Source organism: Crinia signifera, chromosome 3 (genome assembly GCF_055691185.1).
Source record: "Crinia signifera chromosome 3, ASM5569118v1, whole genome shotgun sequence".
Lineage (NCBI taxonomy): Eukaryota > Metazoa > Chordata > Amphibia > Anura > Myobatrachidae > Crinia > Crinia signifera.
The window spans coordinates 134,238,377-134,263,733 of record NC_139219.1 but is presented as its reverse complement, the minus strand read 5'-3'; the positions used below and the strand labels follow the sequence as shown (position 1 = coordinate 134,263,733).

At 46.3% G+C, this 25,357-nt stretch overlaps 1 protein-coding gene across 4 annotated transcripts in view; it reads right to left on the bottom strand.

Annotated features, from left to right (window-relative positions):
* The window catches only part of PHACTR2 (phosphatase and actin regulator 2), a 308,396-nt gene that overhangs the window by 207,440 nt on the left and 75,599 nt on the right, over positions 1–25,357 (bottom strand). The window contains exon 1 of one of the 4 annotated variants that reach the window (XM_083176564.1): positions 4,122–4,416. The exons of 2 other annotated variants lie outside the window; for them this stretch is intronic. In XM_083176564.1, coding sequence (XP_083032690.1) covers positions 4,122–4,134 — 13 coding nt within the window. In that variant the 5' untranslated portion in view covers positions 4,135–4,416. Of the gene's footprint in view, positions 1–3,508; positions 3,612–4,121; positions 4,417–25,357 lie in introns of those variants that run through there. One more of the 4 variants, XM_083176560.1, reaches the window with a different exon arrangement.

The following is a 25,357-nucleotide window of genomic DNA, read 5'->3' as shown; positions in this document are numbered from 1 at the left end:
AAAGTGAGTTGAAACTCTTGAATCATGGACTCTCCTTCGTGCCCTCTGTGCCTTTCAGTGATTTACAGTGGCAAATTGAGAAACATGAACTCATTAGAAAAATCAAATTACAAGAGTTCTTTGCCAATCAACCCCCGTCCAATAAAACTGTCAAACCACCCCTACCTACAGTTTTGAAACAGTTTGCTCCTGCCTCCTCTTTCGAGCCATATTCAAATAATGCCAGCATTAAATCCTTTGCTAGGATGCTCGATACAGGACTTCCTGCCATTGTCGAGCACTCCTCGTCTGTCCACCCTAATCTTATGCCAGCGGAGCGTTTGGCCTTAAAAAATCTGAGTGAAAATAAAAATCTTGTTATTCGACAAGCCGATAAAGGCGGGGCGATAGTCCTGCAAGATCTCTCTGACTATCATGCCGAAATAATGAAACAACTTTCTGATGTTGACACCTATCGCCAGTTGACAGTCAACCCCACTGCTCAATGTCGACAGAAATTGACCAACATCTTACAAATGGGAGTAGATGCTAAAATTATTACTCAAGATATTCAAGCTGTCCTGGTTCCAGATTTTCCAATCACTCCTTGTTTATACACACTTCCGAAAATTCACAAGGGCTTGTCCCCTCCTCCGGGTCGCCCTATTGTGTCGGCATGCGGGTCGCTGCTGCAACCTACTGCAACTTATTTGGATGATCTACTACAACCGCTTATTAAATCTCAACCTACCTTCTTGTTGGACACCACCACTTTTTTACAAAATCTTCATCAGCTTCCCAGACTAGTAGACAATTGTCATTTGGCCACCATCGATGTGGTAAATCTCTACACCATGATTCCCCACGCCCTGGGTCTGGCTGCTTTGAGACGATTCCTCAATACCCACAGTGATTTTGATTCCATTAAAATTGATTTTCTTATTGAGCTCATGGATTTGATTTTGTATAATAATTTTTTTATTTACAATAATACTTTTTATTTACAGCTACGGGGCTGCGCTATGGGCAGTTCTGTGGCTCCTTCATATGCTAATATTTTCATGTTTTCTGTTGAGTTTGACATTTTTCTTTCTGACCCATGCATTGTTGATCATTTTATTATTTTTAAGAGATATATAGATGACCTGTTTGCCATCTGGCACGGTGATGTTAACCTGCTTCATGATGTCATTGTTAAACACAATGACACTAATAATGCCATCAAATTTACATTTGAAACATCCAGTAGTGAGGTCCACTTTCTGGACGTCAAAGTTTCCCTCAAAGCGGGTATCATCACCACCAGTGTTTATACCAAAAGCACGGACCGTAACACTCTGCTGTCCCCATCCAGTTGTCATCCCCGCAGTCTTGTTTCATCTTTGCCTTACTCCCAAATGTTACGCTACTACCGCATCAATAGCGATAGAGCTGATTGTGAGCAGCAACTTGATGCACTCATTAAAAATTTTTTGAAACGTGGCTTTAAACATCATGAGCTTGTCGCCTGCAAACGTAAGGTGTTACAATTAGACCGCGAGTCACTCCTCAGACACAAAAGTAAAGATACCAGCATGGCCAAGATTATGCCGTGGGTTAACAGATATAATGTTGTCTCTAATGAAACCACTGCTTTGGTTAAAAATAACTGGTCTCTAATTAAAAGCGACACGACTTTACCCCTCGGTGAGCACCGGGTTATGCCGTGCTACTCCAAGGGACGTAGTCTCAAGGATATTTTGGTTAAAACCAATACATCCATCAATCCAGAACCACCCACTGTGACATGGTTGGGTGTCCAAAAGAAAAAAGGTTGTTTTAGGTGCGCATGCACCACCTGTCAATTCCTTTTACCAGGTGATTCTTTTAGTCACCCCCATACCGGCCACACATTTAAAATCCGTCACAACCTTACTTGTAACTCTTCATACGTTGTTTACCAACTTATATGTCCATGCAGTTTATCCTACATAGGTAAAACTATTAGGAAATTTAAGGAAAGGATGACAATGCACAGGAGTACCATCCGTCAGGCATTGGCATCCGGCAGTAGTGAGCATCCTGTCGCCAGGCATTTTGTTGACAATCATCATCCTCTTAACAGCCTAAGATATCGGATGATTGATTGGGTGCCCCCCAATATTCGCGGCGGTGACCGTGGTACCCGTCTATTACAATGTGAAGCCCGGTGGATACACCGCTTGGGCACTATTGCCCCTAAAGGTCTAAACGAGCAAATTTCCTTTGCTGTATTCCGCTGAGCTCATAATATTGCGATTGTGTCTTTACTATATCTTTTGCCACATTGCGCTGTATTATGTGCAATTATGCTTTATTGGTGTGTATTTTTATTGTATCATGTATTGTCCTGTTTAATATGCTATTTCTAATTGATTAGTCATTTATTTGTCTCAGGCTAATTGCTGTTTTTATCACCTATGAAGTGAGATTGAGACGCAGGTGCATACATTTTTTCTATTTCTATTTTTTAATACTGTTGCCTCTTGGTTCTAGTCGCAGTTCTTTCTTGTCACTTTTTAATTATTTTTGGTGCAATTTTCCTCACAGTGTCTGAGAAAGCTGGATTGCGGTATCCATGGCAACCAAGCTCCCCACATGCTGCACACTTGTTCAGCATGTGACATCATCATGCTGCGCCCTGTGGGCTGCTCCCTTGTCTCTCTGTGTCTCAGCCTCACTTCCTTGGTCTATGCTGCTATAAAGGTATGTCTTTTTTCTCTATTCTTTGTAACCTGACGAAAATTTGATAAATAAATTGAAACGTTGCTGCATACTAGCTGGCTTGTCTAGTTTATGGAGAATAGCCACGAGTGCCCCACCGCAAATCTACTATATTTTTCTATGTGCTGGCACCGGCGCTGCTGCATTTGGTTATAGTGAGTGCCAAACCCGAGTTGGATATATATATATATATATATATATATATAATTGTTGGCAAGCACAGAGTACATACGTGGTCACAAATGTCACCGACTTCCCACATAACGCCTTCTTTAGGAACAAACAGCCTGCATTCATTATACCAGAGAGCATGGAGAGGACTCACTAGACAGAACACTGGCACCTGACAGAAGCATAAGATTTCATAATAATAATAATAATAATTATATTTATTATTATTATTATTTATTCAGTAACCATTTGGATTGGATTACTAAACATAAAGAGCTTGAGGAAATGTACATGACAAAAACAGTTTTATGTAAGTTTACACCTATTTCCACATCAGCAACTACAGATATATTTACCATAATAGTAATTCCCCAAGCCTTTACACCCATCACCCCCATGATCTTGATTTAAATACGTTCTATATAAAAAGTTAATACATTATCATTTCAAACACAGAACATATGTATGTGTAGAAATACACACACACACACACACACACACATTTTCTGAAGTACAGTGTATAAAGCATGCATGCACTGCGCTGCACATGACATACTGTACAAATATATGAATAAAGTTAAAGGTGCACTAATCTCTGTGAAGGTTAGGCTCTTACCCCTGCTCCTCCTGTGTGTGCTGCATGTATTTGTATAGCTGACTTCCCAGCAATGCATCTGTGACAAGCTGGAGACTCTTTAAATCCCTATCAGTCAGATAATTAACATCTTCCTGGATGACACAGTAAGCAGAGTGCAGCTGGCAGCAGACACTGCAGTCACATCCTCCCATCATGCTCTCTATCTGTTTAGTATTTTCATGCCATACCCCAAACTATGGTGCATTGTTTCCCCTATTGTCATTTATTTAGCGTACAGGAATGTTAAAGTCTAGTAAGACCAAGGAAGAAACTGACAGAATTATGTGTAAAAGGCAGCAGTGTACACATAGCACAACATTAAGTATGTAATAGGATTACTTAAGTTAAAACCCTAACCCCATAACACTCTCAATAAAAACCAATAATAATATAATTGCATTAATATACACAAAGTGTAAATATGTGTTACATTCAATCCTGCTGCACAAATACTTCACTTAGAGAAAGCTGAATTCAGGCCAGCTCACAGCTACGGTACTGTAACACACTGACAATATAATAAAAATTCCATTTACGGAAAGAAATGTGGAAGTAAAGAAAGAACATATCCGAGAGTCTGCTCTCTACTTACCGGTATCATCCATTTGCCTTCAAGTATCCCAGTTGTGCTGAGTGGATGCCTTTGATTGTCTGTCTCTCCCCAATAGCTTTCACTGTCACTGCCCTTTCCTGCCCTTCCTCTCTGGATAGGGAACCTTTGCAGTGCTCACAATTCTTGCTCTAACAGCAGTAGACACAACACCAGGAAATTTAGATCTCCAAGGATGACAAAACAGCCATTAGCTCCATTACAGGCTGACTACAGCAGTCTGTGCCTATTGAGGAGGTACTTGAAGCCCCATGGATTCAATTCTATTCTGAGCAAGTATAGGGGAGGGGGAAATCAGCCTCCTAGTCCTCACTATTCTCACATAGATGTCGGTTCTAAACATAGGTATCTGAAGGATAAAACCTGAGCGCTTAATGGCTTGAGGATGAAAAAGTGCGATCAATCACTAGCTGCTCGTCTATACATTGAGGCGTCAATATGAATTTCTACACAAGAGTACAATTTGGGAATCCAAAGCACAAAAATAAAAATACTACTGTTTAACTCCTTCAGTGACAGATTGCAGGGAAGTTTAGCTATTTTCTATTAACTGTAGTAATTGCTAGATTTAATAGAACCATGATTTCAGCATCACAGGAACATATGGGGAGAAGGATTAAGCCTTGCAAAGCAATTGAGAGGGATAAAGTACCAGCCAATCAGCTCCTAACTATCATGTTACAGGGTTTGAAAAATGACAGGAGCTGATTGGTTGGTACATTATCACTCTGCAAGGCTTAAGGTGCCCTCACACGGTAAGATTTTTTAAACGATAGGACCATTTCTGACCAATTGGAGCGACCAACGAATGTACCGTGTGTGGGCTTTATGATGATCCAATGCAGGTGCCCGGGGGTTGTTCATCGAGCAGTGCAGGACCATGGCCACATTGTTCCATGTGTAGTCATGATGAACAATGTGGCCATGTCCTGGCACCGGCATCTCCACCACCCCCCCCCCCCGCACCACACTGCAAGCACCTCTGCTCCCCCACCGCTGGCAGACATGGAGAGAGGCTGGAGGCAGGCAGGGGATTTCAAATGAATAGGGCAGCTGATAATTGTAAATCTTCTGCCAGCTGCCACACTCTTTCCTTGTCTGACTACAATGCGGCGGCAGGGTGCGGTAGCAGGTGGAGTGTCAGACCATGAACACCCCTGATCATGGCCACACTGAACCATTGAGTAAACCCTCTGATGGTTCACTCAATCTTTCTGTGTGTGACCATGATCAAGGGTGTTCTGGATTTCAAAGGAAATTGAATAGACATCAGATAGGATCCAATATCTAACCATGTGTGGGCACCTTAAGTACATATCTGCTATAGCTTGTTATTAGGGATCCGGACCTAAAATTTTTGGAATTGAATCCCAGGATTGAAGCTTCTAATCCTTGAAGTAGAGTGCTCGGACACTTGGCTCAGTCACGCTGTGCCGCCCGACCCCAACTGTGCCCACCCACCTGCCGGCACCACGCTTGCCTTAATCAGAGGAGCCCAGCAGAAACACCCCATGGCATCACATTAGTGTGAAATTGAAGTGATAGTAAAAGGGATAGGGGAAATTATATGTGATAAGACTAACCTAGGTAAGAGGTAATAATAAATATGAAGGGTGTTACATATATACTAAACAAACTAAAGGGGTGATGGAAAGTGTACGATATGATGCCATGGAGCAGGTCAGCAACAGCAGCCCAAAGAGCCCCGCACCCCAAACACAGTCCCACAGACTAACACTCAGCATATATGTATAGTAGGACTTACCCTCATAGTGGCACATAGTCCTACTATACATATATGCTGAGTGTTAGTCTGTGGGACTGTGTTTGGGGCGCGGGGCTCTTTGGGCTGCTGTTGCTGGGCTGCTCCATGGCATCATATCGTATACTTTCCATCACCCCTTTAGTTTGTTTAGTATATATGTAGCACCCTTCCCATTTATTATTACCTCTTACCTAAGTAAATCTTATCACATATAATTTCCCCTATCCCTTTTACTATCACTTCAATTTCACACTAATATGATGCCATGGGGTGTTTCTGCTGGGCTGGCCTGGGGGGTCCCGTGCCCTGAACCTGTCTCAGAGTAGTGTTAGGTACTTGTCCTATTGAGGTAACCTGGATGCGGTGGACAAGCCAATAATAATGGCCATCATTATGCTAATAACCTCAGAAATGCAATATAGCAATGATATTAAAAGGTTTAGCATTCATATTTAGTGTGCACCTGCAAACTCCTCCTCATGCTTGCTGCACTACAGGTCTCAGCAGGTAGCACCTCATATGTCCAGGGTGTGCAGTTTAGGGCCCCTCCCCCTATGTACTTAATCAGAGGAGGACTGTCTACTGGTGTTTCTCACAGACACTGTCCCACATCACAGGAAGAGCTGTTGCTGTGTCACGTTCCACTTGAGCTGACAATTTTCTCACCAGCAGGTTTTTGCACCTTCTGCATACTCTGCGGGAAGAGATACAATATAGGCTTTCGTTACCCAGTGGGCTGTCACAGTCATGTAGTCCTTCATTTGCCCTGTTCCACTTCTCAATGGTTAAGTGGACAGTGGGTACAACAACATTTTTGAGGACACTAAGGACACTTTTCTTAGTGTCCCTGTACAATCTGGGAATCTTGCCTAGTGAAGTGGAATCTAGATGGTATTTGATACCGGGGACACAGTACGTCATCAACTGCCTAAATCTCACTGTACTGATGGCGGATACTGGATGCATGTCTCACACCAGAATAGTTGTTATGGCCTCAGTAATCCGCTTTGCACCAGGGTGACTGCTGTCATACTTTATCTTCCTCGCAAAGGACTATTGGACAGTCAATTGCTTAGTTAAAGTAGAAGTGGTCTTCTGACTTCCTCTCTGGAATGAAGGTTGACTCACAGCAGCAACAGCAGCAGTCGCAGCAGTAGACATAGCACTCAAGTACCCTCCGGAAGAATCCCGGATAGGAGAGGAGTCAGTCATGCCAGTGACATGGCCTGCAGGACTACTTCCAATCCTGATCAAGGAGGAAATTGACAATGAGAGAGTTGGTGGATTGGATTGAAGGCACAACAGAAAAAAGTAATTTAGGTGTCACTGGACTGCTTACACTTTTAGCCAAAGTTTCTGAACTTAACAATTATTTATGATAAATGCACTGCAGGTGGCGTAAAAGGGCGGATGTTCCTAGGCGGTTAGCAACCTTACCCCTACTTATTATGCATTTACAAAGACAACATATGGCAAGACAGTTGTTGTCCAGATTTGGATACAAATAATTCCAGACCAAAGAGGTAGATTTTTTTGCCCAGGCATGACAATGGGCTTTTTCATTCCACGGCCAACAACTGTCTGCACTGGTGCCTGATTCAAAAAACCACATCACCATAAGAAGCCTCAGTAGCTTCAGCACTAATAGTAGGAAGATCCCAGTATCCCTGATGTTTAAATTGTGTGTCCATCATTTTTCTATCAACATGCACCACCACCGGACTTATACAGCAGCACAGGACAGCACCACTGGACTTATATATTATTGCACATGGCAGCACTATTGGACTTGGATACAGCAGCGCAGGACAGTGCTACTGGACCTATACCTAAATACAGCAGCACAGGACAGCACCACTGGACTTATATATTATTGCACATGGCAGCACTATTGGACTTGGATACAGCAGCGCAGGACAGTGCTACTGGACCTATACCTAAATACAGCAGCACAGGGCAGCATTAATGGACTTATATATGGCCACACAGGGCAGCGCTACTAGACTTATATATGGCTGAACAGAACTGATAAGGCAGACAGTCAGCATCCGATTATAGGGCAGACAAGTAGCACCCAGGTAAATCGCAGACTTGGCACCCATGGACTGATAAAGCAGAGCAGACATGGCACCTTGAAGTAAGACAGAGAAGACAGAGGTCTGTCCTGCACCCTCCCCTGTGCTGGATTGAAGATGGAGTAGATCGGAGGGGATTTATATAGGATAAAACCTGCGAGAATCCGACAGCGGGATGATGATGTTTTGCCTCATTCTGGGATCAGAGTCTGTGGGAAAACCTGGGCTCAGCTCAGATCCCTCCTCTCAACATGATGGGGGGGGGGGGCATTGTGTGTGTGTGTGTGTGTGTGTGTGTGTGTGAACGGGGTGATTGTCAGATCCCTATAAGATATATATCCAAAATACCAAACAGGTGCGTAACTAGAACTTTGGGAGAGAGAGAGAAAGAGAGGAGCAAGAGAGCAGAAAGTGTTAGCGAGCAGGAGAGGCAGAGGGATGGATGGACAGAGCACCATATGGGGATATAAACGTCCGGAAGGGAGGGCAGGAGGGGTGCATAAATGGATAGACAAACTCACAGGAGTGAGGGGCATGGACGGACTGAAGGATGGATGGGAGGGGCATAGATGCCTGGACAGAAAGGAGCAAGGGGGCATATATGGACAGACAGATGGATACGAGCGGGCATAGATAGGCAGAAGGGAGGGGCATAGATGGAGAGACAGGAGGGGCATAGACAGATGGAAGGATGGGAGGTGGCATAGATGGACAGAAGAGAAGACAGAGCACCATATGGGGTTACAGACAGACTGGCAGTATGGGGCACTGATGGACAAATGGAGGGGTGAGAGGGAACATAGATAGACAGATGGAGAGATGGGAGTGATGGGGCATAGACATATGCTGTATTATAAGTTTATGTGTACCACCTTATATGTTTTATGCTAATCACCCCACCTATTTTATGCTTGGTGCTTTCATCCCCCCCCCCCCCCCCAGCTTCCACCCGTTACAGTATATACATTATGCCAAATACACAATCATCATTAGTCAGATGGCATTGCCATTTATTATTAAAACTCACTGTTTGTGTCTGTGCAGGAAACCAGATGACATGGGCAGCAGCAGCACTGTTCTCTGCATGCCCTGTCTGGTTGTTGATGCTGAGGCTGAGGTAGGCCAGGTCAGGCAGGCAGGATCACAGGGGGGACAGTGAGGGGGGCACTGACCTCTCCTCCTCCAGCCACGGTTCCCAATCACCAGCTGAAGGAGGAGCCTAGAGGAGGCACCCGGCAAGAAGAAATGCCAGACAATGCTGCCGCTGCTGCGCTGCTAGACCAGTAGCTCGTGCGCAGCATTCCACCCACGAAAACACCACACCTGCCTCTTTCTGCTTCCCTCCATGTAACTGCTGGGACTGCACCACACTTCCCGGGACACAGACTGCCGGGACCCCATTAATAAAAAAATAAAAAAAAATTTAAGAGGGTGCAGGGAATTGCCTTGGGGGCCCCCAAGCCTCCGGGCTCCATAGCAGCTGCATCCCCTGCACCCTGTATAGTTACGCCACTGGTACTATGGAGGTTATTCTGATCGTAGCGGCCAAACGTGCGTACGTTCAATATTAACGTACGCTAGCCGTACGCGGGCGTTGGGGTTAAGTCCACCCACAACTCAGCCGCATACGTACGGCCAGAAATATCGGCAAAGGGGAGTGGCGTACAATTGAGCGTACGCCAACGTACACGGACGGGCCAGCCCTTACACTCCGACAACTGGCGTACAATTGAGCGTACACCACCGTTTACGGACGTCTCTCGGCCGTCTTCCCACCGACTTCTTGCGGCTATCTGAGCGTACGCCAGCTTGTACGGACGGGTCCCTATTGTTTTCAATAGAAAAGTCAGCTTATGTCACCGCTCGTGAGAGTGAGCGTACGTCCGTGTACGCTGACATACCCTTCACATATATGGACCTGCAAATCTTGCCTTTCAACTCTAATTATGAAAATTAATTAATTGATTGAATTAATTAATGTGCAAAATAGTGGCCATGGGATGAAAACATTGCTGAAACATCCTTTGTAGGTGTTAGATGTGGTTTATGTTATTGTATCATAAATACAAAACATATGTTTGTATTAGAGTGAACACGTTGACACATGTCGACTTGTGTCGATTGAGTGTGCTACTGTGTAAAGTCTATGAAAGCACGTAGTGAATGTGTGTAACTGTTTAACAAATACCTACCTTTGCATATATAAGCAGGTCTTACAAAGATTCTTACCTTAAATTAAACAAACCTTTAAATGTAGAGAAGTATAAGCTTCCAATGTGTTTGAGTGCTGTGTGTGGCTTGCAGGTAGTGAAATCATGGTTTGGACTTAATAGACTGCAGCATTGCTTATTACATGACAGGGTATTGTCTAATCGCTGTGCCCAATTATCCCCCCACAAATGACATAACTCTCTTGTTGGATAAAATTGGCCACAGCAGCCATCTTTATTGAAACAATACAAAATTAACAATAATCAAAAACATTCCCCACGGAAGGTGGTCCCCGAGGCCCTCAATAAATCAATCCACACCTCTAAGCACTTCCAGGAGTTGTTACCCCCAGCCGATAGCGATTGGCTCGAGGGCACCAATTGTCAACACCCAGTGCTCATTAATTAGCCTCACCCAGGGGAGTCCAGCCCCCTCATGGGGCCCTCCCCGCCGCATAATTAAGCCTCAATGCCACCAACCTCGAGGACCCCCCTCCGCACAGGCCACTGTGACAAAAGACAACCTATCAATAATTCTTCCTAAAAATTATAAAATTAGGGAGGGTGGGTGGGAGCTGTTCAGAAAAATCTCCCAGTGACCCCTATTTCCTGCCTGCACTCTGCTTATATACCCTTACTACACCCCGTTAAGCCCCTCCCCCTATGACCCTCTCCTTAGACACCCCTTCTATGACTGTCCAGCTAGTCAGCTCCCTACAAACCCTGTCAGGGGAGCCTACCCCCAGGCTTTGCCTCCAGTCCGGCTCCTACATGACAGGGTATTGTCTAATCGCTGTGCCCAATTATCCCCCCACAAATGACATAACTCTCTTGTTGGATAAAATTGGCCACAGCAGCCATCTTTATTGAAACAATACAAAATTAACAATAATCAAAAACATTCCCCACGGAAGGTGGTCCCCGAGGCCCTCAATAAATCAATCCACACCTCTAAGCACTTCCAGGAGTTGTTACCCCCAGCCGATAGCGATTGGCTCGAGGGCACCAATTGTCAACACCCAGTGCTCATTAATTAGCCTCACCCAGGGGAGTCCAGCCCCCTCATGGGGCCCTCCCCGCCGCATAATTAAGCCTCAATGCCACCAACCTCGAGGACCCCCCTCCGCCACCAAGCACGGGGTTAAGCCCTTGACCCCGGGCGACCCCCCCACATCCGGAACGCTGTTTCTATCCCTTCCTGTAGTCCCAAGGACCAAACATCGATCCCTACAGCGTTCAAATGCACACCGTCTCCTCTCCAAAAAGCACCGGCACCAGACTCAAGTTCCCTGTGCCTCACCACCACCGCGCCGTTTCCAGCCATAAAACGCCCAATTGCCCTGTTGACTTTTATCCGTGCCTTATTGATCTTGTCAGCCGACCTTGCATCCCTCCAATAACGGCGCGGCACAATATCCGACCAAACTGTGATCACCTCTGGAAACATTGCCCATAAACGTAGGAGATCAAACTTGATATCCCGTATCAACTCCCTAAATGGTCTGCTCCCAAGGTCAATCCCTCCCACGTGCAACACTAATATGTCGGGAGCCCTATCGAGCCGAACAAAACGGTGAAATTCCTGTAACATTCCACTCCATACCATACCGCGCTTCCCCAGCCATCGAACCACTGCCTCCTCTCTATCCAAACCTAGCTGGCGGCCGTTCGGTCTGACATCAGCCCGCAAAGCTCCCCAAAAGACATATGAATGTCCTAAAATCCAAATCAGGCACGGGGGATGCCCTAAAATTAGAAAGAACACAATCAGCCTCAACAATCCCCTAAACGAACATATGAACGAAAACGAGACGATTCCCATCGCCCAATGCTCTTAATCAGCTCATCTCCCAAACCCATCCTAGCAGCCTCAGTTGCGCCCCCGATGCGGAAAGAGTGACCCGCGTATTCCTCCCCCTTAAGGCCCAACGTCCGCAGGACTGCTCTAAACACGCTTGTGAACTGGAACCGTGATAAAAAGGACCCATTCGCATGCATCAGCAAAGGATCCCTTTCTCTGCCCACTCTGACTTCCTTAAATATCCTCAGCCGTGCTACCGGGCACATATCTGAGCCCGGTACAGAGAAGAGAACTACCTTCTTCCCCCTCCCTAATTGATCCGTCTTAGACCTCCTCACCACTAGCTCCACCCTATCCGAGTATAAATCCACATCCTCCCCTAACAAACCTCCCGGCCTGGAGACGCTTGGACTCACGAGTTCACCAATCCGCAGTGCCCCGAAGAAGGCAAGCGAAAAGGCTACCCCGAACAACCTTTCCTCGAAATTGGAACTACAGACCTCACCCAACTTCCTGCCCATATTCTGCAACAACTGGAAGGACACCGGCCTTCTCTGATCCTGTACTACATGTCCTTTTCTCCAGCCTTTTAAAGCCTGCGCAATCAGGAAATTCTTTGTGACATCAGGCCTCCCACCTGCACGAAACCCAAAAGCTAAGCCCGCCATACAGCGCGTGATCTTAGCCACTGACCAACCAATCTCCTTACAATGGCCTATGTATAGCAAGACAGCCAACTCGTCATCATCCTCTTTCAAACCTACTACCTCACGCCATTCTAACCAGCTCCGCCATTCCTGGTTGTATGCCGACCATGTATTTGGGGCCAAGGATTCCCTGATGAGCTGATCGACTACCCGTCCAGCAAAGCCCAGAGCCGACTCGGGAACCCGGTCCCCTCCCTGTCCGCCTCTGGCGCCAACTCCCGGAATCGTTCCCACTGTGAACGAGATAAAGAATCCGCAATGCCGTTAGAGACACCGGGAACGTGCCTAGCCACAACCCAAATTCAAAGCCAGACATTCCAATACCAACTGCTGCAAAATAGTAACCACCGGAGGTGAAGATGCCGACAATTGATTAATAGCCATGACCACCCCCAAATTATCGCAGTAAAAACAAATCTTCCTATCGCGGAACAGCTCACCCCAAACAACAACTGCAACCAAAATAGGAAACAATTCCAACAATGCTAAATTTTTTTACCAAGCCTCTCTGCACCCAAGACTCCGGCCACCGGCCCACACACCAATGTCCCTGGCAATAAGCCCCAAAACCGCCACTCCCAGCGGCGTCTGTGAAAAGGTCTAGCTCTGTAGCCACGCACGTGTCTGACATCCACAACGCCCTGCCATTAAAGGTTTCCAGAAAAGATGCCCACACCCGCAAGTCCCCTTTCAACTCACTACCTAATCTGACAAAATGATGAGGAAGAACCACCCCTGCTGTCGCTGCTGCCAGCCTCCTGCTGAAAATGCGGCCCATCGGCATAATGCGACACGCAAAATTCAACTTACCCAGCAAGGACTGTAATTCCCTCAATCTGATTTTCTTCAACAGCAACGCCCTCCCTACCTCGGCCTTCAAACCCAGTAACTTTTCTTCAGGCAAGCGACACTCCATATTCACAGTATCAATGACAATACCCAAAAAACTGATCACAGTCGCAGGGCCCTCCGTCTTTCCCGGAGCAAGCGGGACCCCAAAGTCTGCCGACACCCTTTCAACAGTCATCAACAATAAATCACATACACCGGTCCCCCCGGGACCAATACATAAAAAATCATCTAGGTAATGAATAACTGAACTGCACCCAGAGACATCCTTAACCACCCACTCCAAAAAGGAACTAAAGGCCTCAAAATAAGCACACGACAAGGAGCACCCCATCGGTAAACAACGATCAACAAAAAACTCCCCATCCCAACAACATCCCAACAAGCGCAAACTGGTTGGATGAACAGGCAGCAACCGGAATGCCGATTCAATATCAGTCTTTGCCAACATGGCCCCTTTCCCAAATCGCTTCACCCACTTAACGGCCGCATCAAAGGATGTATAAACCACCGAGCAGATGTCGGGGTCAATGCCATCATTGACCGACGCCCCTTTTGGGAAGGATAAATGGTGTATCAGACGAAACTTGTTCGCCTCCTTTTTTGGCACCACCCCCAACGGAGAGACTATCAAATCTGGCCACGGTGCCGCCCTAAACGGTCCAGCCATACGACCCAGCTGCACCTCCTTAAACAGTTTTTCCTGCACCACTTCAGGATGCTCCCTAGCAGACTTCAAATTCCTCCTAAAACTTCCTGACACCTGCACGTCAGAAGGTATCTTAAAACCTTCCCTAAACCCCTCCTCCAACAAGGCGGCTGTCCGCTGGTCAGGATACCTACGCAGATAACCCAGCATCCTTTCCAGCCGAACTGGTGTCGCCCCCTTTTGAACTACTGTCTCGGGACTTCCCTCTGAAGCATTTATTTGCCCCATGGTTCCCTCCACATGATGAACATTCATGCTTGAATTTGCATTTTGCTCCAAACCGGCATGACCCGTCGTTGAAGGCAAAGCAGAGTCCCTTCTGCATGGCCGTCCCGCTTGTGGCCTCTCTCGGCCCCCCCCCATCCCCACGAAAGGGCTGCCCACTTTTTATGGGGGTCGTTACCTTTAACCATAAAGCAATATCCTTATGATCCCAACGAATGTTGGGGCGAACCGCCTTCCTCTGCCTAAACTGCTCATCATACCTGAGCCAGGCCATGCCCCCGTACACACGGTATGCCTCTCCTATCGCATCCATGTAACAGAATAAGCCTGAACAATTGTCAGGTGCCTTCTCCCCAATCACACTAGCTAAAATAGCAAATGCCTGTAACCAATTTGTGAATGACCGCGGTATCAGCCGATACCGCCGCCGTTCCTCCTCCTCCTTTTTCTCCTCCTTGCGGGGCCTATCCAGGTTAAAACGCTCTAAGGGTAGCAATGAAAATATATCCACATATTCCCCTTTCCAAATCTTCTCCCTCACCTCCTGCTTCAGGTGGGCCCCCAATGGCCCCTCAAAACATACATACACCTCCCCTTTCGCAGTGTCACTAAGCCTCCCACTCTCATCCTGCGTCACCACACTGCCCCCTTCAGCCCCTGCCCTGCTGCTGCTTTGCTCCCCGCCGGATACCAGCACCACGCCGCTCCCCGGCACCCCACTGCTAACCGGCACCCCACTGCTAACCGTCACCCCACTGCTAACCGGCACCCCACTGCTAACAGGCACACTATTACTGACCGGCACACTAATGCTAGCTGGTGTGCCCGAATTCTGCGGTGCCCATGCTGCCGCCGGGGACGGCCCCGCCCCCTGCCGCAAACCCACCAGCCAATCTGCAAAACCACTCAATAATTCGGTAAAGCCCCTACTCATTTCCCCCTGGGGGGCTAACCCTCCCCCCCCCCTGACTTTGTGCTAAAGCATTAATAGACATAGAGACAGACTCACCAGGCTGCCTGGGGGCTGTGAACCCAGCAGCCGCAGGTCCAGTGTCCTGACGGGTCCCAGATGAAGAAGGACCAGGTATCTCTCCATCGTCTGCTGACGCTGCCATCTCTCTTCTCCTGTCCTCCCGACCTTCAGGTATAGCACCAGCCGGCGTGACCGCGTTGGAGGCGGAGCCAGCTGTGCGTCTCTCGCTCCGTGTACCAGGCCTGCGGTCCGCAGCCTGTACTTCTGCCCCCCTGGCACGACTCACCCCGCGCTGGGCAGCAGCATGCCCCGCATGCCCCGCCGCTCCAGGTCCAGACCCACGTGACGCCGGATCTTCTTGCACGTGGGGGGGTTCCCCCCGCGCGGAGGGTTCCGCCTGCATGTTGGATTCCTCCCAGACCTGGTCCTGCGGGCGGAAGGTGCCCGGCCCGCAGCCTGGCCTGGAGGGTCCCTGACGGGGCTCCTAGAACGGCGCTGAACCCTGGGGGACACGGATGGGCTGAAGCGCTCCGGAGGCCTGGACCTCCGAGGCCGTGCGCCCGCTGGAGCAGCCTCCTGCGTTGCTGCTCCCAGTCCCCCCAGCAGACCTGACATCTGCTGCTGCAGCCACTCTGTCCCTCTGGTGCCTGCTGCCTCCCTGAGGGCAGCCAGCGCTGCAGATACCTCAGCATCAGCGTTTGGGGAAGCCATGGGAGATGCAGTGCTGCTTAGCTGTTCAGAAAAATCTCCCAGTGACCCCTATTTCCTGCCTGCACTCTGCTTATATACCCTTACTACACCCCGTTAAGCCCCTCCCCCTATGACCCTCTCCTTAGACACCCCTTCTATGACTGTCCAGCTAGTCAGCTCCCTACAAACCCTGTCAGGGGAGCCTACCCCCAGGCTTTGCCTCCAGTCCGGCTCCTACATTCAGGTGTATGTGTTTGAGTAGGAATCAGCGTTAATTAGCAAACCCAGGCGCACGCTGGCATGCGGTATCTGTAGGGGTGGTTTGAGCTGGCGGTTGGCGGCCGCCTGTTTTGTGTCCGAAATGAACGGTGCTTTAGTCGATCGTGCGGTAGTAGCACCGCTCATTTTTGGTGCACACCCCCGTGTACGCCCATATTTACGCCCATTTTCCCTCATTATTTCGGCCGCTCCCCTCATCACGCCCCTATGCCGCCCCCAATGCCCGTACACTCGCGTACAGGTTTTTTCGCACGTAGAGACCCGTCCGTAAGCGTTGTGGAGTGTTCGCGCCTGCGCATTAGCGAATGTACGCATGCGCAGATCATTAAAAACCCTGGGACGTACGCGTACGGCCCGGCCGCTCCAACCAGAATAAGGCCCTATATTATTAGGTGCTAATTTAAAAGGAATTATAGGTGCTTCTCTTAAAAATCCAAATTGTATTTAAATGTTATAAGCAGCTGCAGGTTTCTGGTGTGTCAGTGTTGCCCTTGATTCACACATTCAAGAGGGGCACAAGGTCAATTAAGAAATATTACTAATACTCTGTTCTCTCTGCAGGCAAATTCCCGGGTATAGCATGTAGACCCCGAAATTTGCCTTTTAACACAGTTTTTTTGCAGTGTGAACGGGTCGCATTCCCGGATCTCATACACGGGTAAAACCCTTCTTTTTACCCGTGTTTGAGATCCGGGTATGCAGACACGGGTTGACCCGTTCTCACTGCATAAAAACCTGTGTTAAAAGGCAAATTACCAGCTAGAAGTGAGAACACGGTATAAATGGAATGGAAGCACTGCGCTAATTAGAAACAAGTCACACCATATGCTGAATCGCACACATCAATTTAGTCAATAATAAAAACAGAAATCACTGTAGTGGCCACCAATCAGTTAAATCAATATAATTATATCACATACAAAAAAAACCTTTTAAATGAAATATCAAGAGCCTCTGATAAATCTTAAAATTAATTGATGCCAATATTCAGTCTCTGAAACTGCTGTGTTCTAAGTTATTTTCCAATATTTATTGTAACAGTATCCCAAGATACTGCTGATAATGGTTGTTATTGTTATTGTTTGTATTGCAAATGTTCCAGTTACTATTTGGTATATAGCCTGCACATTGAGTTAACACACAGACCAGATCTGATATCATAACACACAAATCATACGATACTCTCCAGTTAAATTGTGGACTCTTACCCCAATGTGCACGTCGCCCAGCATTTTACTAAGCACTCCCAAAAAACATTCAGTTTCCACCACCACACACCCACTGTCAATCATCTTTGGCCAGTGATCATCCTGGCCTCCCAGTCCCCACACAGCCACCACTGGAGCCCGCTGGGTGCCCATGGTCTCCACACAGATGCCACTGGACCCCACCAGTGGGCCTCTGGTCCCCACAGAGCCGCCGCTGGAGCCCGTTGGTTGGACATGGTGCCCACAGAGCCATCGCTGGTGCCCACAGAGCCATCGCTGGACTCTGCGGGTGCCCCATGTCCCCACACAGCTGCGGCTGGTCTCCTCAAAGCCACCCCCAGAGCCTGCCAGACACCTTCACCTGGCTCTCATCCCCACGCTGTCACTGGAGCCCTGCACTTATCAAGTCTAGTAGGCCTGCTGTGACCCTGCTGTCACTCTCCCTTTGCTCCCCAATGTCACATTCACCTTGTCCCCATTGTCACACTCCCGTGTCCCCGCCATCACACTCCCTGTGTCTCTGCTGTCACACTTCCTGTGTCCACACTGTCACTTTGTCCCTATGCCCCAAATTTTTGGGTCATTCCATGTGGCATAATGTGAATTTGGACTCATTCCATGTGGCATAATGTGTAATGGACATTACAGTGTGTGACAACGTGTAATGGGCATTACAGTGTGCAGCATAATACGTAATGGGAATTACGGGTGCAGCACACTGTGTAATGGGCATTATGGTGTGCGGTAATGGGCATTATGGTGTGCATAATCCTGGCACAGTGTGTCTAAGGGGCTCTGTCCAATCACTATCACAGTTTGGACCCAGGACCAACGCTTTCTTAAAATCAGTGTTGAATTTATTGTTCAGTTTGATATTTTCACATTGCACTTCAACCCGGCAATAACCTGGGCTATAAATGCGATCCGAAAGGGTATGAGGTAAGGGGCTTTACCTGTCGCAATATGTACAAGTGGCACTACTATGTTTTTGTTTTTATTTGTGTGTGTGTGTGTGGGGGGGGGGGGGGAAGCATATCTTTGCACATGGGCCCACAACTCGTTCGTTCATTCCACCTCTGCCTTCACACATTGTTGCTGCAATCATATGTCCCTCATTGTTTGCTACTATTTAAAGGGAGCATGCATTCCCTGACTTACCAATGTTAAATTACCAGGCACAAGCTCCTCCTGCCCCAAGAATTCCCTTTGAAAGCTCCTTTTCATTGATGGGTAGCAGCATCACCGTGCCTGCTACCAAGTTAAGCTTAGTGGTGTAAGATAATGAGGGGTTATTCAGTCCTGCTCAACAAAGAACAGTTTTTAGCCATACTTGCCTACCTGACCCTCTCTATGAGGGAGAAAATGCTCTGTTCTTGGACGGGACTTCCCTGGTTATGTATGATTACATCTGCCCCGCCTGCAGTGCAACATGGTTTTGTCAATTTGCTAAAAAATGTGCTTTGCGATTAGGTCACAATAACTCCCCATGTGCGAGTTGGTGCATGCTACTGCTACAGCTACACTATGCCACAATTCATAGGCAACAACATATAAGGACACAACAAGGGCGGATTGGCCAACCAGGAAACCGGGTAATTTCCCGGTGGGCCGGCTGAGTTAAGCTACTGTGCGGCCGCTCACTCTCCCTGGCTGGCCGCGACCGCAGCACTACGCCCCTATTAAAGATGGCCACGGCCAGCCCCAGCTTGAGTAAACTTAAAATGGCCGCGGGAGGGCTGGTGCGCATGCGCAGGCTCACACAGCTGCTCTCGCTGTACTCTGACAGAGAGGAAGGATGATGCCGGCTGAATACTTGATCCCCGACCCCAGTAGGCAGCAATGCGCAGGACTGGAGAGAAATAGCAGGCACTCCTTTGCTTGAATAAACGAATAATGCACCAGGTGCCTTCCTCAGCTCAACTCCACATCAGGGGTGGCATACACCACACAGGTTTCATCAAGATCTTTCGAGATTTATTCTCGTCATCAGGATAATGACGAGAATAAATCTCGAAAGATCTTGATGAAACCTGTGTGGTCTCAAGTTCTTTTGAAAGACATCAGAGAGCCGCCTAAAAGGTATGATATATATAAAGTGGGCTAGTGAGCTTCTATCCTAAACCGCTACTATGCATGGTGCACCCGGGTACACCTCATGGTGTGTCCCTTTCCTGCCACTGCTGGACTTGCTGGAGGCATTCAGCAGGTAAATCGGTTTTAATTTTAAAAGCTCAGGATGTTCACACTTCCATCTCCTCCACAATGTCCTCCGCCACCCTGCAGCCCTTCCGCTGACCCTGCTCACTAACTTAAAAGTGTTAGTTAATATTTCCAGGGTAAGTCTATTGCTTTAATAGTTTTGATGCCCCAGACTCAAAATGCCCTCCCAATTAAACCACTAGCAATAAAGACATAAATATATATGCAGGATATGCAGGATATACCAACATACCAAGTAACTAGAAATTAAACTTAAAAGTGTTAGTTAATATTTCCAGGGTAAGTCTTTTGCTTTAAGAACTATGGGGCAGATGTATTAAACCTGGTAAAGTGCTAAAGCAAAAGGTGATAACAAGGCAGGCAGCAGGTAAATCGGATTTAATTTTAAAAGCTCAGGATGTTCACTCTTCCATCTCCTCCACAATGTCCTCCGCCACCCTGCATCCCTTTCTCTCACCCTGCTTCCTTCACTACCTTCGTCCCTCCTTCCACCCTGTTTCCTCCGCCACCTTCGTCCCTCCTCCTCCCCAGCGTCTATTCTGCAGCCTGGGGGTCTGGGGACAGTGAGCAGCTGAAAGAGCTGCTAGCCATGCCCCCACTGCGGCGAAAATGGGGCGTGACCTTGCTGAAATAGGCCACGTCCCAGATCACTAGGCCACACACCCCAAAAAACGGGCGCGCCTTTGCCGCGCAACAGATCCCTTTTTTGTGTACGGACAATGTTGAGAGGTATTCATTTGATTTTGGAGAGACCACCCCCCCGTTAGGGCTGCTTCAAGATATTTCCCAAGCTGGTTTCAATCCTCAATCCGCCCCTGGACACAACTGTAATGGTTTTGATGCCCCAGACTCAAAATGCCCTCCCAATTAAACGACTAGCAATAAAGGCATAAATATATATGCAGGATTTACCAACATACCAAGTGACTAGAAATTAAGCTAAAAAGTGTTAGTTAATATTTCTAGGGTAAGTCTATTGCTTTAAGAACTATGGGGCAGATGTATTCAACCTGGTAAAGTGATAAAGCGAAAGGTGATAACACACCAACAATTACCTACAGTATGTTTGAAAAATGACAATGGAGTTGATTGGCTGGTGCATGATCACCTTCCATTTTATAACTTTACCAGGTTTAATACATCTGCCCCAGTGTTCCTTTCGACCATCTCCTGACAAATTTCCATAACTTCCCTGAACATTAAAAGATTTAGCCAATTCTGTTTATGTAGGACATAGCTGTCCGGGGAATAACAAGAACACGGTGTGCCTTAGAGGTTAAAAAGAATGAAGTAAGTTTCTCAGTACTAAATTTTATGAAAGCTATTTTCTTTCCTCAAAAAATTGAGGAGCTGACCCTCAAAAATGCAGACACTAAAGAAAACAAAAGTGCACTGTTTACAAGTAGTGAATATTCAAAATAGAAAAACATTTTTTTTTAAATAAACAATTAAACACAATTATATAAAATATTGTCTGCATAGCATAATATGAAATATCTACATAGAATTGAATACCATTAGACATAAATCTTTTTCATAGGAAGACTAAGCCTAGTTGGTTAATACCAAATAATAGCAGCTGCTGTGTTAGTGCAGACAATAAGCAGAATTAATTATTCTTAAGCTGTGTACACATGGTTATTTATCGCTAGCAATATGGTAGCTGAGCTAACTTATATAGAACATCCAGTTAGGTTTGGATCCAAAAATTTTTATTCAGGGACATTATTTTTCTCTCTCCACATGTTTTGAAACAGGATATCTTAAAATAATATTACTTTCTAAGGGGCAGATGTATTAAGCCATAGTGATAAAGTGGAGATAAAGTACAAATCAGCTTCTAATTATAATTTTTGGCTGGTAGTTTATCTCTCGCCACTTTATTCTTCTCCAAGGCTTAATATACCCCCACAGAAAGTTTTCTGGACTCACATGTTGTGCAGTACTGGGTGAGCTAAAATAAAATAAAGCTGCAGTCAATAGGTGCCACAAGCTAATGTTGTTTATACTTACAGATATCTCTGTGTGAACTCCAAAGAGAACCCAGTCTATTGGTGGTCAGATGTCCAGGTGTAATTTACCCCCTGACCATTCTCCTCCTATAGCTGTGTTGGGAGACAATTTACTATCTCAGAGGAGAAACATCTCATGGTATCATTAAAATTATAGGAGGGACTAACAAAGGCCTATAATTTGCAGTAAGTCCCAACTGGAAATCTTCCATATGCCATGGGAGAACTGGAAAATCATGCTTGACTAGCAATGGCAGGTTTGTAATAAACACCGTAGGAGAGCTTGTATGTTCCTGCATGGGAGAGGCATTTGGGAAAAAAATTAGAAGCATATCATTGTTCCAGTTAGTGGCACTAAATCACTGAGAGAAATTGTAGGCTTTGCGAAAATAAGTTAGTAAATTCTATTTTGTTCCGTCAGAGTACTGTTTATAAGATTTTATCCAGATGTATATCTCAAACAATGGGTGAGTTTAATAGGATGAGAGTTTCAGAAAGTGGGAGATTTGGTGAGAAATCTCCAGTTTTTTTAAAGCTGCAATCATTTACACTTCAAAATCAAACTGGTTTAGCAGTGTAAATGATTGCCGCTTTAAAAAAACTGGAGATTTCTTACCAAATCTCTCACTTTCTGAATCCCTCATCCTATTAAATCTCACCCAATATATACGCATTTAATGAGAAATTAATTGTAAAGCTGTGTACACACGCTTCAATTTTTCCCTGTTTTCGAGTCGATTTTGCTTATAGAAAATTTTGCTTTATAGAAAAAGAATCGAAATCGAATGGTTTTTAGGACACTTTCGACTGGCATTCGATTCAATGCGCGCTCCCGTTTTCTCTATATCGAAAAGAAAAATAGACTGTGCTTCCAAGGAAATATCAAATACAACCCAGATCTAATAGAAAATCAAATCTAACATCGAATCTAAAGCAAATCAAAGTGTGTACACAGCTTAAGCTTACACCAAATTGTATTGTCTGCAGCGATGGTTCTCAAAATTGGCCATTGGGACCCCAAACAATTCATGTTTTCCATGCCAACTAGCAGGTGCACAGTTATATTCATTACTCATTTTAAAAGATCCACAGGTGGAGATAATTATTTCACCTGTGATTCTGTGATGAGACCTGGTAAATAAACAGTTTGGGGTCCTGAGGACCAAGGTTGAGAATCCATATGTATGGTGAGTAGGGTTACCAACACCGGTCTGGGATTACTCCGGACAGTCCAGTAATTAAGACCGGAGTCTGGAGGGATAACGTTTTCTGGACTAGACAATGTCTGGGAATAGTAGCTACCCCGGCGGAAGCCCGTCTTAATTACTGGACTGGACAGAGTAAGCGCGGATGGGTGGTAACCCTAATGGTGAGCTCGCTCTACTAAGCTTTAGATCTGGTGTAGTGTAAGAACATCTCAGATGGCTGGAGTGGGTAAGTGAAAACTTTTCCTTCCAACATTACCTTTCAGTCGCCCACAGCGAATCAGCCTATTGCTAATGTGTTGCGTCTCTCCACCCGACATGTACAAGATCTTCGTATCATTGTAAGATCTCCTATGCTGCCTTGGGCCTGCAGCCGTCTCAGTCATGGACAGAGCTGTCCCTGCTGCAGTAAATGGGGCAACAACACCTGCAGCTGTTGAAATTGATAGCTTCAGATATCGGAATTGACAGTGACACTGACTGTTCATACTTTGCCTGGTGTATCGGTACACTATATTAAAACCATACCAACCAACATGACCCTCTCCAGGAGGGACAGTATGCTCTGTTCCTGGATTCCCTCTTAATGTATACTGTAAGTGCCATCACCTGTTTTGAAGCACCTTTATTATCAATTGACCTGTTAAAAACAGGTGATGGCAATCACACATTAAGAAAAAAGTCCAGGAGAGGAGCGTTCTGTCCCTCCTGGGTAGGGTCATGTTGGAAGGTATGTTAAAACTAGATGTTAAAAATTTGCCAGTAATTACTGTGATCTAAAGGTGCCCTTGTATACAATAATTGTAACGTGTATGGGCACCTTTATGTGCTATGGAATGCGTGCGCTACAGTATATAAATAACTGTTAATAAATATATAAAAAATGTTCTGGAAGCGGTATCAGCGCTTATCCCCCATAATGAGTTATCTTCCATCTATTGCAACTTATCAGCTTACGCTGACCACTATAAGGGGAAGCGGTACATCTGTCAGAATGAACTTAGGTCTACAGTCATTAGGTCGACCCCACTAGGTCGATTGGCAGGAAGGTCGACCTGACTTAAGGTCGACATGGGCCAAGGTCGACATGACTTAAGGTCGAATTTGCATAAAGGTCGACATGAGGAAGGTCGACTGGTCATAAGGTCGACATGGGTTTTTCACTGTTTTTTTATCCGAATGTCGACACAGTCGACATGGACACAGTTGGCAATGAGAATCGGACCCTCGCATCGCTCGCTTCGCTCGCGATGCTTCGGGCACGGTGCCTCGCTGCGCTCGGCACACTATTTTATTCTCCCACCACGCCCTAGTGGATGGTAGGGCATGAAATACCGCCTGTCGGCACATGTCGGCTCAAAAAACAGTGAAGAACCCATGTCGACCTTATGACCAGTCGACCTTCCTCATGTCGACCTTTATGCAAATTCGACCTTAAGTCATGTCGACCTTGGCCCATGTCGACCTTAAGTCAGGTCGACCTTCCTGCCAGTCGACCTAGTGGGGTCGACCTAATGACTGTAGACCTAAGTTCATTCTAATAGATGACCGCTTCCCCTATAAGGATCCTGGGAAAACACCCCCAACTGGCCAGTACAATGATGTCTCAAGCCTAGCTTTGTCCTGTGTACAGACTTTGTGCACGTTACCATCCTGCTGCACAGCCTGGCATCTCCAGTTACTACAGGATCGCCTATTCGGTTGCAGCTGATTTCTTGAGCTATTAATGACTACTACCATAGTCTTCTACCAGTAACTACCATAATCGGTTACCATTGATCATCATCGATTACCATCGTCACTACTGATCTCTGCTGTCTGCTTCCAAGTATTTCAGCTCATCACCTGAGAACCATCGAACACCATTGGTGACCATTGATCACTGCTGACTTCAACCTGCATCCCAGCTCAAAATGCATGTTTAAGCCATTAATATACTCATTAATCACAGATGGCCCTGTGTGCTGGCTGTAGTCGGCATCTGTGCGATTGCTTGATAAACATATAGGGCATGATAGTATCAAATAATTACTTGTTCATGACAGAAGAGCGTATTATCTGGGTCAATCAGAATTAATTTGATCTATGGAATATAACTATGTCAAAGCTGAGTCACAAACGGTTCATATATACAACCACTAGACTATGCTCTATTTAATTTTCCCTTGGAAGCGAACAGTGTAAAGCTGCTTTTAGCTAAAGGAGGTTTATGTTTCTTGGTGACACATGTTTACAATATCAGATTTGCTGTTTCCGATTCTACAATAAAGCTTCCAGGCTCAGTGTACTA